Source organism: Chironomus tepperi, unplaced genomic scaffold (genome assembly GCF_022539635.2).
Source record: "Chironomus tepperi strain 1889 unplaced genomic scaffold, CSIRO-AGI_Ctep_v1 contig_170, whole genome shotgun sequence".
Lineage (NCBI taxonomy): Eukaryota > Metazoa > Arthropoda > Insecta > Diptera > Chironomidae > Chironomus > Chironomus tepperi.
In genome coordinates, this window is record NW_027226292.1 from 832,270 (window position 1) to 847,596 (window position 15,327).

The 15,327-nt window shown below is 29.3% G+C and overlaps 1 protein-coding gene across 1 annotated transcript; it reads right to left on the reverse strand.

Moving 5' to 3' along the window:
- Positions 1–1,481: 1,481 nt before the first annotated feature.
- On the reverse strand, positions 1,482–7,858 carry Hmx (H6 family homeobox). The gene is made up of 6 exons (XM_070638019.1): positions 7,100–7,858; positions 4,125–4,246; positions 3,345–3,627; positions 3,195–3,266; positions 3,074–3,130; positions 1,482–2,999 (listed from the first exon to the last, which is right to left on the reverse strand). The coding sequence occupies exons 1-6, from the start codon at positions 7,654–7,656 to the stop codon at positions 2,846–2,848; spliced, it is 1,245 nt and encodes a 414-aa protein (XP_070494120.1). The 5' UTR covers positions 7,657–7,858; the 3' UTR covers positions 1,482–2,845.
- Positions 7,859–15,327: the final 7,469 nt, after the last annotated feature.

Below are 15,327 nucleotides of genomic sequence, written 5' to 3' on the forward strand. Positions count from 1 at the left end.
TGATGAAGATGGAAATAGGATTTAAAAACTAAATTAAAGATTGCATCAAGTTTCATTTCATCTATGTAATCCTCATTTCTTTGTCATCACATTAAGAAATCATGTTTATGGCAAACAATCGATAACATCTTTTCCTCTTCCTTTATACCTTTATTTATGTTACAAGAATTATGTTTTTAGCACTAAATTGAGGCATGACGAAGAAAGGTGTCATCATTATATTATATGTAAGAAAAACTTAAAGTGTCAGTTTTCATTTCAGGAAAAAGGTAGACACAATCTTTTGTGACAGAATATTGCATTTTGTTGAAACTCAATCATTAATTGAAATGGGATAACAGAGACACTTAAAATATTTGTATTAATAAGGACTCTATTCATAAAATTGTCTGTATTTCGATTCCTTTTCATCATTCATACTTAATTTAAAATGATGTCCATGTTTCATGTTCATTGATAATGATGAATGTAAAGTTGTTTCATTATGAGAGAAAATGCAATGTTCATCTCTTTGAGGCATAAAGAAGATCAAAAGATTTTTAATCAAAAAAAAATTTCTATGATGTCGACATTTTCCTCATTCAACTGAAACTTTTTCATCATGTCCATAAATTAGCAGTTTTTTATGTTATTTTTTTATAAATCAAAAAAAAAAAAACTTTTATGCTTGTAAATTTGAAAGCATAAATAAATTTCTCAAATTTCCTTTTTTGCAACATGAAACTCAAATCACAGTTCTTCTTTTCATTGCATTCAATTATATGCTTTGAAATTAGATTAAATTGACGGAAATTCTGTAAATTTAATTTAAAAACAATTTATCCTCTAATCCAGTGTTGTCCAAACTTTTTTCCACCACGGTACACCTTGGTGGTAAGTTTCGACGTAAACTCCATTCAGTATATGGTTTATAGCACTTCCATGTGTACACTAGTATCGCGGCACACAGCTTGATCAACACTGCTCTAAAACAGCAATTTTCATTTCATTGTTGAAATTTTATGAGGTATGATTTAAAGTATATGGTGACAAAATGCCTCAGGCAATGCTAACTGAAAGAAAAACTTAAAATTATAGTAAACGCGCTAGGTAGTCTAAATCTATTTTATAACAAAAATGGGTGGAATGGACTTGCATAACCATGCAGGATATCCTACAATTAATAAATGAAATTACATTTGGCATGTAGTAAATATATTTTGCATTATTTATTTCCATACAATCATAATGTATATAACAAGGCAATACATATAATAAAGTAAACATTTCATTTTTTTGAAAAATAAAATAAAAATGCGACCAATTTTCTCACACAGACATTAAAATATCGAATATTATTCTATTTTTAATAAATATATGATTTTTATTCATACTTCTCTTCCTAACATCTTTTAATTCCTGAAGCATTGGGATGACAAATAATGAATTTTGGAATATAATTAAAATTAGAATTTTTAAAATTATGGAAATTATGGCTTTACTTTTAATTAACATAATTATTCACTGGCTTTTAATTATTTACATAGTCATTTCTTATCTCAATTTTCTATATATTTTAGTGGTAAATTTATTTACATTTTATGTCACCTTTTGCTATAAAAAATTACGTTCATTTAATTTCAAACGATAAAGGATATCTGTCATTTCCTTAATCTAACAATTTTTAATGATTCTATACAAGAAGTCGGCTCTGAGCAATATTTTTAGTACTTGTGATTCAAAAAATCGTCAACCCGAACAGGCAATGAGAATTTTCATGAGTATACTCAAAAAACTGAGCATGCTCAATTATATCAGTATGATCGATGTCTGTTAAGGTAAGGTACTAAAAATGTTTGATCTCATCGCCACCGAATAATTTCAGCTCACAAATAGATTAAAAACAATTAAACAAAGTGATGCTCGATTCCCTACCAAGTGGACAATTAGTCATCAACTAGACAGTAACTTGCTTTTAACTGGTTATAAATAGGGTTCCAGTCCGTAAGCCTGTATTTTTTGCATTTTTGATGTACATGTTTGAAATTTTCAGGCTGCAGTTTTGGACAAACCCTAGTAATAATGTTTTTTAGTCCACTCGAGCCTAGACTGACAAATCTTATAGGATGACAAAATCTGTAAATAAACTTCCAATTTAAACCACAAAAATCTACAATTTTATAAAATTTACAAAAGCATTTAAGCCTAAATTTTTTTCGTCATTCATTGTACTAAGAACCTTAACGTTTATTTTCTTTACATTTGTTTCTATTCTCTATTTATATTTACAATAAAAGAACTAAATGTGGAAAAAAATATCCATCGCATATCATTAACTAAAGATGATACAATTGTAATTTGAACTGTATAAGACAGAAAGAGATATATGTATGTATAAAGAGAGCACATAATTAATTAATTCATTAAATGGTCAGATGTGATATGAATAGAATTTTTTACAACTCTGACTTTACATAGATGTTTCCACATCTGTCGAATATATTTTTTTTTTTCTTTTTGAGCCTTAAATTTTAATTCTTCACTATAGTCTTTAAACTTTTTTTCATAGAAATGATAATTAGAAGCCATTTAATTAGTCAAACGTTTACCAAATAACGTTTTTGCACTTTAATATATTGTTGTCCCGAGAATTGACACACGCAGAGCATGAATTTAATATTTTAAAAATGCTTAATGTTAGAGCAATTGTCATAGAAAATGTAAATTGCTGTTGTCTCGCTTATTTGCTCGTGCATACATAAGGAGTGTTAAAAATATATTTTAAAGCATTTTTTATCGTCCGAAAGTGATCAAGTACGGCCTGGGGGATAAGTTAATTTGTTGGTGACAATTATTTCGGTTTCTCCTAAACAAGCGACGGCAATTGAGGTCTCGGTGGGCTGCTGCTCCTTGAATAATTAATATAATGCGGCTGAGGTGAAACAAAGTTTTGACCTTCATGGTAGAGTACTGGAACTCTTACTAGTCTTTGTGCTGCATGTGCCATATTTGCCATATTCCTATTTATGAAAATGGAAAAATAAATTGAAAAAATTAAGAGATTTTCATAAGAAAATATTCATAAATTACTTACGCTGCTTCTAATTCGGCTGCAAGCTGCCTTTTCCATTTATTTCTTCTATTTTGAAACCTAAGATTATGTACATGAAATATTAATAATACAAAACTTAATGCATTTTCATATAAATACTTACCATATTTTTACTTGAGTCTCTGTTAGTCGTAGTGATGCTGCTAAGCCGGCTCTTTCAGAAGAACTGAGGTATCTGAAGAAGGAAAAAAGGATAAATAACATAAGGGTTAGAAAATATTTTTTATCGTTTCACTTCATGCTGTCGTCTTACCTTTTCAAATCAAATGTTGATTCCAATTGAAATACTTGAGCTCGTGAAAATACTGTTCGTGTTTTTTTCTTACGTTTATTCTGCAACGAATTCGGCGAAGCATTATCATTTGCTCGACCCTCCGTACTGTCTTCATCATCTTCTTCAATTATTTCATGCTCGTCATCTGACTCAATACTCTCTTTTTGCATAAATGCGGGATGTGGCTGAGGAGATTTCGACGATGCTGATGGAGGAGGTGTTAGTGATGGTGATGTGTTTTCTGTATTGTTTGTCAAATTCTCTGAAGGTTCAAAACGAAATAGAACGAAAAAAATCAATTTTTATGAGCACAAGAAAATATTGTGTGCAGTTTTTAAGTGCTTTGACATGACTTTGTGAAATGTCTATATCAAGTTTCTGCAATTTCATACTATATACCATTGTTTTAATCGTTTTTCATGTAAGCAATTCTAATTCTAGACACGAAATTGCATGAAGCCTTTCAAGTTCTCCATCGATGGGGAACTAATCTAATTATTGCTTAATATTGCTGATTCTATTTCTTTATTTGATTTCTTGTGCACTTTACATGAACATTTAAAATTGCAATAGACAAAGTCAGCTTAAATTGAGTGTTTATTGAAATGTAATTCAATATGCTTGAATACATATGGGGTTTTTGTGAAAATGGGATATCTGCAAGGCATTATTCCATTTTTTTTTATTGATACATGTCATTTTATATTCCTCAATAAGCTTGTGATTGAAACAAATGAATGAGAATGTAAAAAAACTTACCATTTGAAGGACTATGGAAAGGCATTCTTTGTGCTGAAGCTGATGACCATGGAAAACCAGATGGATAAAGTGCTGCTGCATATCGATTGGCAATTGCACCCCATTGTGATATAAATCCCAGTCTGAAAATAAAATGAAAAATTGTTTATCAAAAAAATTTAGTGAAATTTTCCAAATGAATTCAATTGATATAATTTAAATTGATGGTGTGAAAATTAAACCTCTTATTGAACCCTTCTTATAAGGTTATTCATTCGTAAAAAATAGCCTTGTGAGTGCTAATATTTGTATTTTGTAGTGCCTCAAATCTCAATCGATTTACGAATTTATTTTACTCAGTTTGAACTTGAGGGTTTTCTGATTGTTATTTTTGCAGGATGAAAAATTCCTTGTGAGAGAAAATTTACATCCCTTCCAAAGCATTCAATAGCTTTAAACAAATTCTCTATTAGTAATTATAATTTATAAAGATGATTAAAATGTTTTCAAGTGGAAAATAAAAATTGTGGCTTTTAATTCACAAGAGATTTGGTGAAGAATTAGAAGATTATTAAGTGCATTGAATCACAACACTTTATATTCCAGATGGTTTTCATTAAATGCTCATTTTATTGATTACTGACTATATCAGCTTATCACATTTGATCCCGATTGAATTATTCCACTTTTATCCAAACTGTGTTTCGCGGTACAGTTGTGTGGGTTGACATTTTTTAAAAATGCCATGAACAGCTACTTCAGACCATTCTGAACAGTTAAAAACGTAAATTTAGTCACAATAGATTCAAAATTAATAATTCACTATCATCCCACACTTCATTAACTACAAAGTGTGAATTTTCACATTAAATATTTCCGCTTCCAATAAAAAAGTACATCATGTTTACATAAACGATTTATGGGGTGAAACCACAGGAAGTGGACGATAAACGGAAAATTTCCGGTCATTGTCGGAAATTGTGTTTTGCTTAACATTTTGATTTTTATGCTTTTATTTAATTAATTTTTGAATCTAATTTAAAAATCAGAATAGGGGTTCAAGTATGTATATAGATAAATTATGATCCTTATTATTATAGTATATGTAACCCAAACATCACAAAGTGTTCGTTAGGATATCGTAGCATCGGTGCTTGGGTAATAAAATGATTTTTGTTAAATTGGTCGATTCTGAGTCAATAGTATTGAGTACAAAGTAGAAAAATGTTAGAAAATCCAAAAAAACTGATTTGTTCATGAAAACGGAATCCTATCAATTGTTGAAAATCAAATAATTTTAATGCATAAGACTCAAAGAAATTGATGAAAAAAATTTAATTTTCGGAAAAATTCAAGAAGCTCAAAATGAAAAGGTTTCATTTAATTCATTCTCAAGTGATTAATTTTCATCATTGCGGGTGCCGATTGATAAAATCAGGGAAAAACATTTTTTAATCATGATTAAATTGCATGTACAATTGTACACAGTTTAGTCAACACATGTTCCCTTTTTTGTTGTTATTTCTGTCTATTCAAAAATCAGATTTTTTTCTAATCTGCTCATTTTTCCTTTTGAATTATACAAAATTGAAATGAGATGTTAGGCAGCAGTGAGTGAATGAATTGATTGAGTCATGAGGATTGTGAACAATACAAAAGACGAGAAAATAATTTTCAATAATGTTATTTTAAAAAGAGAATGAAATGAATGAAAAACATAAGTGGATGAAAAGGGGATTAATGTTGCTGCACATTTTGATATAATTTTTCATTTCACAATTTGATGATGCTCGTATTTCGAAAACTACATAAAATTTATTGACTCTTTCATTTATTCATTAGAATTTAACATTAATGTAGCACGCGATCATAATTTTAATGATGATTATCTAAACCCAAAAAAATTATTACTAAAACCTATGGTTATCCAGCTAATTTTTCATTCCACTGTACTTCTAAGGATCTTATCACATTAATAAGATCTCAAAAGAGAACAGGAACACACATCGTCAAATGAATACAGAAATTAATTTTTTAGGCACTGATGCGCTTTAATGGAAAAACCAACAAACAAAGCGCAAGCACGGTATCACAATAAATTATATGCAGTTCACAACAGCAAAAGGGATCAAAAGAGAATTAAATGATTAAAAAGTGGAATAAAAGAGATAAAGAAAGGGAATAAAAAGAAGTCGGTTAATAATTACAGTTAGATGTCCATAAAATGAAACATTTACCACAACAATAAGCAATGCTCGTTATGCAATTTCACAGTTTTTCTTTCCTTCCTCTTATACTTTACGCAACATTATTTAAGGTTCTTCAAATAAATTATATTTCCACCCGTAATCCGATTATCTTGCAATAAAAATTTATTAAAATAAATTTTGGGTAGATTAAAAGGCATTAAAAATTCTATTAAGCATACAACAAAATGTAATAAAGAATATCCATTTTTAGTTTGACTGACATTTATTAGCTCTCATTTAGCACTTCAAAGCAATGTGACTGAATTCATAAGATTGAATCCATTATGGTGAATATTCTAATTTAAATAAGGACACTCCAGTTGACATTATAGTCCTTAAAATTCGGATAAAAGGTGTGTAACCTCAGGCACTTTCAAATAAAGAGACAATCCACATGGAATGAGTAAATACTGGGTAAATACTTAAGAAGATTTGAAAATCTATTATTTGTCTCCATTCACTCATTCGGCAATTCCAGAACAATTGTTTGTTGTTCTTTCATTTCACTTAAGCTAATTTGAAGTGATTTAAATCGTTCTTAGAAATTTAAGATTTTCTGGTGCTTCTTATTTTTTTATACCGTTTAATGATTTATTTATTTTTATTTGAGCTTCTTTTGTGATATTTGAGACGATTAGCAAAGATACAGAATGGGATGAAAATCGTTTTATTTATAGCCACTTTTAGAAAAACTCCGCGAGGATCAAATTTCACCGACGGTAGTAAAATAAAGGAAGAAAATCTCACCTGGAAATCATTGCAGCATCTTGAGTTCCATTCATGGGAAATGATGGGATTGGTGCAACAATTTTCTTAGCATTTGGTGAATCCTGACGACTAAGTATGCTTGATATTGAAAAACTAGTAAATCCAGAATGCGGCGTAGTTGTTGAGGGAGATAATTTATTATTTACACTATTATTGTTTGTCTCTGGTGTTCTAGGTGGACTTAATCGTCCACATTCAGATGCACTAATATGGTTTTCCTTATTATGATTACTATTAATATTATTATTGTTATTAATTAAACTATTGCTTAAATGATTATGATATTGATTATTTAATAACTGAGCACTATGATTTTGTAAGTTTTGTAACGTAGATGGTGATAAGTTTGCGGTCGTTGTGAGCAATGAGGCTGCAATCGTAGCAGCGGAGGTTGTTGAAGATATTGGAGAGCTTCTTGATGTCCGAATTTGATGATAATTTTGAAATGATTCATCATCTGTTGTGTTAGCTCTCGGGCTATGTTCTGGACTTGATACTACATCAATATCAACATCTACATCATCGTGGGAAGACATTTTTATATTTTTTTAATTTTTAATCCTTTGCAATATTTTTTTTTTTCTTCTTTAATTTCACAAACTTTGTTTCCACAAAAAGTATTTAACAATAAATTGCACAAATCAATGATAGGATTTATCTACAATGTTACAAATTGCTTTCACTACACGAAATTCCTTATCCATATTTTTTTCTTATTTTATTTTCTTCATCAGATTTTTTTATTTTATTTTAAATTTTATTCCTTGGTTTTTCTTTTATTTCCGCTCTGTTCAACGTTCAATTGCTAAATGAAAATCTGATACACAAAAAAGGCAGGAAAAATTTACAAGTCGATTGCTGTTTCAGAAAAAAAATGAAACATGATTAACCCCTCACTTGATTGTTTCGAGTGCGTTTGTTCTTTTTTCACTATCTTCTTTTTCTTCTTATTTCATCGCGCGAGTAAATATATTGTCTCTGTCCTTAAACGTCTTTGAATTCTCTTGCAACAAATAAAACAAAATTTTATCGTACAGAAAAAAATGTGAGAAAAAATATTTTTTCTGTGTGAACTGCTAAGGTATGAAAATAAAAACTTTTACTGTTTGCGTTGCGATTGTAAATGATCCTTGGAAAGACGATTGCCTGTAAAGTATGTTTATTTTCAAAAAAAAAACTTCCACTCACTAACCCCACTTAAATTTTTTTTTAACATTTCACAATGATATTAGGGGTGTGTATTTGCTATCTGCGCATATCCAATCAGCATGTAGTCTATTCCGTTTTCACCCCTCTTGAGTAAAATGCTTTTACATCTGTATTAGTGTCGATTAAAACATGATGGCTCTTCTGATATTTCTCATATATTCCAAAGTACAAAGAACCTCACCTTTTTAATCGTACTGTGTAGCGAGAGCTAGGTAAAAATTTCCCCATGTGATACTTTTATACATTCAGTGAATAAAAAGCAACAATAAAAGTTTCAGTTGAAAAAAATATGTAGAAAGCCATTAAAAAATAAAAATCGTTTTTGTTAGAGTGGTTTTAGTTGTTTTTCTCTTGTATAATCACTTTTTGCAGACAGTTTTGGGATTGTAAATTGTAATTAAATGGTGTGAGAATAATGACTACTCCCTTCGTAAATTAAAAAGGTGTAAAGGCAATTTTTTCATGTGTACAAGCAAAATAGTTTAAATAATAATTATAGTTTACACATGCATCAATTCTGTATAGCCTAATTGTTGATATTGTATATTTTCATGTGTTTTATATATTTTTGCATGAGTGAACTCAATTTGCTTATTCATAATTTGAAATTTAGTTTAATGTTATCTACTTCATTTAATAGTTTTGTTTAACCAACATTTCGTTCCCGAGCAATACAATATGTTAGCTAGGGCACCGCTAAAAGCTTAGGCAAAGTCAATTTAGGCTACACGCTAAGACGTTGCGGATGTAACGTGATAATCCGCCGGGTAGATAAAATCATAATAAAAGAAATTAAAGGACACCATTATCAAGGGTTAAGGCAGAATAGACAACATTTTGAAAATCGCAAAGAACAGGAATTTCACAAGATTCCTTCCAAAAATTTTAAGATCCTGATTTAAGATCCCGGCACCATGTCGGCCTGCAACGGATTTTGTAGTGATTATCGGCTTGTCCTTGCACAGTTTTAATTAAAAAGCTATTTTGTGATGCGAAGTAAGATATATATTATTCTGGATATGATTGATAAATAGCAATTTGAAAAGGATTCGTCAGAATTCGAAATGAGAAAAAAGCATACGAAAGAAAAAAAATTGTTCAACACTAATTAGGTTTTTTATGTCAGTTCCAATAAAAATCTGATTTATTTCATTCAAGCCAATTTTATACTTCACAAATCTTTCCTCAATGTAGATAAAAATCTTATACAATAAAAATAAAAAGGAAAACTTTTATGTACAATTCGGAAAACATAATCTCAACCTTTTTGCCTCATTTCAGTATTTCACATATACACAGATACTTTAGATACAGCGTTTAATAACATATCGAATCGATAAAATGAAAAAGTTTGACTACAACATCTACTGCTAAAAGGAAAGTTTTCTCTTTTTATTGAAAATGGAGAAAAAGTTTATCGCAAACATCGATAAAATAAACTTGTGCAAAACCCAAATGCTCTATATCGATTTATTTACCCCAACAGAATAATTTTCTCTCGAGAGAGATAACTGAAGTAAAAGATATATAAGTATGTTGGTAAATGGAAAGTGGATTAAGTTTCGAAAATTATGATCCCTTTTTGTGAAGGGTCACTTAATGCTTGCTTGCTTGTATGTAAAGAGGCTATGCATACTGACCGAAAAGGAAAGGGAATAATAATTTTTGGTACTAAATTGTTTTATTATTTTTTATCTTTTATCATTAAATTGGCATCTCAAACTGTTACAACTCATCCTCAATTTGTTCATTAGAAAATAACTTTACTTTTGTTTCGCATGATTAAATCGGCTCCAGATGCCGTTTTTAAAACCCAGACAAAAATTATGATTGATCTGCGAATTCTTTTTTTTTTTTTGCAAAAGGCCGCACAGTCTGCATTCGGTATTAAAATACAAATAACTGAAATAATTTTTATAATCTGATAATTTAAGTATTCTACTTTGTTGCAATTTTAAGTTGTATATTGCTGTACATCTAAATACCGACATTCATTTTACTTTTTATACTCTTGTCGAATATACGTGCAATAAAAATTGTTAAACCTTTCATTTTCATCATATTTATGCATTCAATATTGAGAGTTTAATTACAATTGATCGATTTATATTTTATAAAATGAGAATTTTAATAAAATACCTGATGAGAAGTAGAGTTGAATTTCCACATATTCGACCATCAATATTCATTATTTCGAAACATTGAATAAATTGTATTTTCACCAATAGCATTTTATTGCAATAAATGGAGAATGAGAATTATCATATAGATGCACATTTATTCAGATTACGAACGAGTAATTAAGAATTAAATGATGAAAATTTATTGGATTCTTCTCATTCCATTTATTTGCTTATAAAAAGGGTTGGATGTCTACTAATTCAATGTTTTTTTTATTTCATTAACAATTTATGTGAGCTATGTCCGGTATACTTATGAAATGTAAAGAAAGGATGAAAATTTCTTTGAAAAACATTTTCTTAAAAGCTAATCAGTGAAGTGGATAAATTTGAAGGAGTTTCTCAAACGATGTTCTATTTTTCTTTACACATTTATTTACATCTTATAACTTATTCATCATCTTTATTTCCATTACATGAGTAATTGTGATTTTTATCAGGATTTGAGGGAATTAGGAATGTTTGTCGGCAACATTTAGTGTGTGTGCACTTCAAAAATGTCATTTTGTTAAGAATTGTTGACACAAAAGCTACATTTGCATCTTGATGAAGTCCTTTTGAATATTCAATAATCCAAAATCAACTAGCACCTCCTAATGCGCTACTCATCTTCTATTTTGCAAAATGAAAGAATGGCACAATAAGAGTATACTTAATGGATCTGCCTTTTGTTCCATTTGACAATGTTTATATATCTTCTGTCCTTTAATTCCATTGTGCAATTCACCAAACAATAAGAGATCATGGTTCATTCGGCATCTTTCTTCCTTTACACTCACTCAGCACTCATCAATGCAAATCGATTTAAGTAACAGAAGCAAGAATTTCAATTCAAAAACTTTTACATTCATCTGCTAAGACGATTTTATGAAAAGGAAGAAATATTTGAAGCAAATTTTCTTCTATTATAACAAGAAAACAAGCAGGAGATTAAAGGATCACTTTCATTGTATGTTTTGTTTCCTAAAGTAGCTCATTGTATATCAGTAGCTCCGTCGAATCTTTCATTTTATTTTTTTAAAAAATTTATCGACAATTATTAAGAAAGCTTAACATCTTCAAAATCCTTTTAATAAAAAGAACTCTTTTAAACTTGAAGTAGTCTCAAAGTGGTTCACGATTTCTGTTTGAAAAGTGGAGAACGACCACCCTGAAATCGATATGATACAAAAGTCGCATGTATTGTTAGTATAAAAGAAAACAAATATCTTTCATCAGACTAATCAAATGAAAAAGCCTTGATTGTAAAAGCAAACATGAATCACAGAACAAAGAGAATATTCAATCATAGACAATCGGCACGCATTCGACTAGAAAATATGAAATAGTACTATTTTACTTCAGATTTTCGGCTTATCCTATTGATGATGGAAAATATAAAGAGAAATAATCGCTATTTAGGTGCCTGGTGGTATTAAATGTAACTAGTTATGGGAATTGAGGCAAAAAATGGATGAATAAAAGAAAACAAGCGGCGCAGTCAGTAGACTTTATGAAATGGTGCACGGCAGGGTGTTTAAAATATTTTTAGATCCTTAATTGTAATATATGCTCTCATGCACTTTAAAAGGAACGATTTTCACTGTTGCTATGATACATTAAATAATGAATGCTACCGATTGATGACATGCACCATTTGTTATTTTAAGCTTCTCATTTTATCATCTTCTATCATTTCCAATTAAATTTCTCATGCTACTCTATACTCTGCTATTATATAAACACAACACAAATAAAATGGCAAATGGATATAAAAAAAAGGAATCACAGAAAGATTAACGAAATTATGGTGAATGAGATGATGGAAGTGAAACGCCATGAGGGAATTTTTTTTCTCATTCTTTCATGTTTCATTCAAAATAAGTAAATTGCATTTATATTTTAGGCATTAAGTTAATGTCTTTTCATGATATCCTTTTTGTCTTTTTTGCGAATCATATTCACCCTTCTTTATTGAAGGAAATCTCGTTTACATTTACTCACTTATTTATTTATTTCTTCTTCATCTTCTTGCTTTTCTTCTTCGTTAGCAATAATATTTTAGTCCTGAATTCTATTTATAGATGGATGTCCAAGAAGAAAATAATTTTGTAGTATTATACTTCTTTTACTGTGAATAAAAACTTTGTTCTAGTCATAAGATATCTTAAATTCTCAGCAGATTCAAAATATCCAGGATGTTTTAATGTGTTTTAATTAATAAATTAGATGATGATGTTTATTTATTCGAGTTGAAAAACAAACTGACATTTTATTGGAAATGAGGTTTCAACTATGTTCAATATGTATTATTCAAATCTCAAATGAACGTTATACATAATGCGTTTCATATTGGCTTCAAATACCATTCTTAACTTTTCTATATCAGGCATATGAAAAGTTCATGTAATAACATAAATAAATCAAAACATTATCAACATATTTTGCTAAAATTGTTGTAGAAAGGAAAACTTAGAGAGGGTGAAAGCCTTTAAGGGAAAACAAAAAAAAAAAATCTGAAGATTCTTAATAGAATCATTAAATAACTCATGAAAGCATGAAACCAGAAAACGAGGCATTAAGTAGCAATAACAGAATTTTCCCTTGTTGCTATTTCCATTCATATTTCAACATTATTCGAATAAATAGGGAACAATTCCCTCGACATATAATTGGTGTGCCGTTTTTTTTTCTGACAGATTGATGATGCTTTATGTTTATTGTTAGTGTACTGTGACTCGTTTTAGTAGAGCAGTTTTCATGTAAGATAGATGAAGTCATAGTACTTAATGAACATTTCAGTTCATTTTTATGTGACGCAATCATGTCATGTTTGTCCATTTCTTCTAAATTACTGGTCCACAAAATGTAAAGAAAACATTTTCGATGTATGCTTTTCATTTCTTCAACCCGAGCAGCCAATTTTCGTGTTTTCGTCATTGAATTGACTCAGTGCTGCTCGGACAAATGTTAAAAATCTGTAAATAAAACTTAAAATTGCCTGAAATGCATCAGAATAAAAATTAATAAATGTGGGAGATACATAAGGTAAATAGGGGAGCACATCAAATGAAATGTGTTAACATCTTGATAACAATATCAGTAACACAGAGAGAAATAAATAAGATTGTCAATGGTACGTTTTTCAGAGCCTGTGGCTTTTCTCATTCAGTTCATTTACAAGTCATGTTTCATTTCTCTTTATGATGTTTAATAATGATGAAAATGAGATGAGACAAAAGTCAGTGCACGTTTCATATCTCATTGCTTGATAAATAAAATTACTTCACATAACTTTCGCATAATTTTTTTTGTTCTGTAAGCAAGAAACATCATTATCTACTTTATCACGCTTGACTTGGTTTACGATGTGAATTGCTGATACAATGATGATGAAGATGGAAGGATGTGGATGTTATACGTAGGAGGGCGTTTTTAAACATTGATAACATACTTTTTTTACCGCACAGATGTAACTTTTTGCAGGGATTTTCAGTATTTTTTCAAATGATTCCGTTGGGGATATGAATCGGGATGGTAATGATAATAAATTTTAATGGATTTTTCTCACCTTTTGAGTTCTCGTGATCCCATCAAAATCTGTTATTATAGGATTCTTCTTGTCGTAAGGATTTGGAATTTAATGACTTGTGAAATTGAAAAACATGAGAGTTTTTATTGCTATAATGTTGAATTTGAAACCACATTTGTTCTATGTATAATTGCAATGTGAAGAAGTGCAGAATTTACATATAGAATTACATTCTAGGAAGAAACTTTACGGTTTATTTATTGCTCAATCAAGTGACATGAATGTGTCATGTAATCAATAAAAAAGTGAATTCTTGCTTTTCCAGTGGTCTTTATAGTATGAAAGAAGCCCACAAATGAATTGTCTTTGTTGCTGTAGCATGTACTGTAATGTAATTCATATCGAATTACATGCGAATAAACACTCAATTTAAGCTGACTTTAACTATTGCAATTTTAAATGTGCATGTAAAGTGCACGGAAAATCAAATAGAAGAAAAATGATAATCAATACTTATGTATGTTCCTTAATGGTATTATTTCAACTTTTACTTAGTGCAAGTGTACATGTACTATTGTAGAAAAACATTACTATGGCTTTAAAATATAGCATGTCTAGAATTAAAATTTCATGTAAGTAATGCAAACGATTAAAAAGGATTAAAAAAGGGAACAAAGTGATGAGTTGAGAATTTGAAACTTGATTCGATAATTGAAAAGCCACTTAAAAAGTTATTTTCACTCAAAGTTATGACTTATGGGAATAAAAATAAATAATTTAAGGACTCTAAAACATTTACAATCAGCATTACAACTTCAAGATAAAGAAGTACACGAAAAATATAGGATTCGTTCAATTATGATGTCTTTCAGTCAGTTTTGTTAAACAAAATTTTTATAACTATCATTTGAGATTTGAATAATAAATTTTTACACATAGTTGAAAACCCCTTTTCCATAAAAAAGTTCAGTCTGTTTTGAATTTGAATGAATAAACATTTCATTTATTTGTAAATCTTTTAAGAAGTCGTTTTAATTAAACTACATTTGCACAATTACAAAATAGTTAAATCCAGTTACATTAAATAAAGGAAAATATGATTTAAAACGTCATTAATGAATATATTCCTATGAATGTCATAAAATGTTTTAAAGTGTCGATTATCTCATTCAGTTCCAATTTTTTTCAATTGTTGAACAATCAGGAAGGTTTACAAAACTTAGACAAGCAATTCTCATTCATAAATTGCATTCTAAGAAATTTGAAACTTTATCTTTAATTTAACAATAATCAGAACAACAATGACA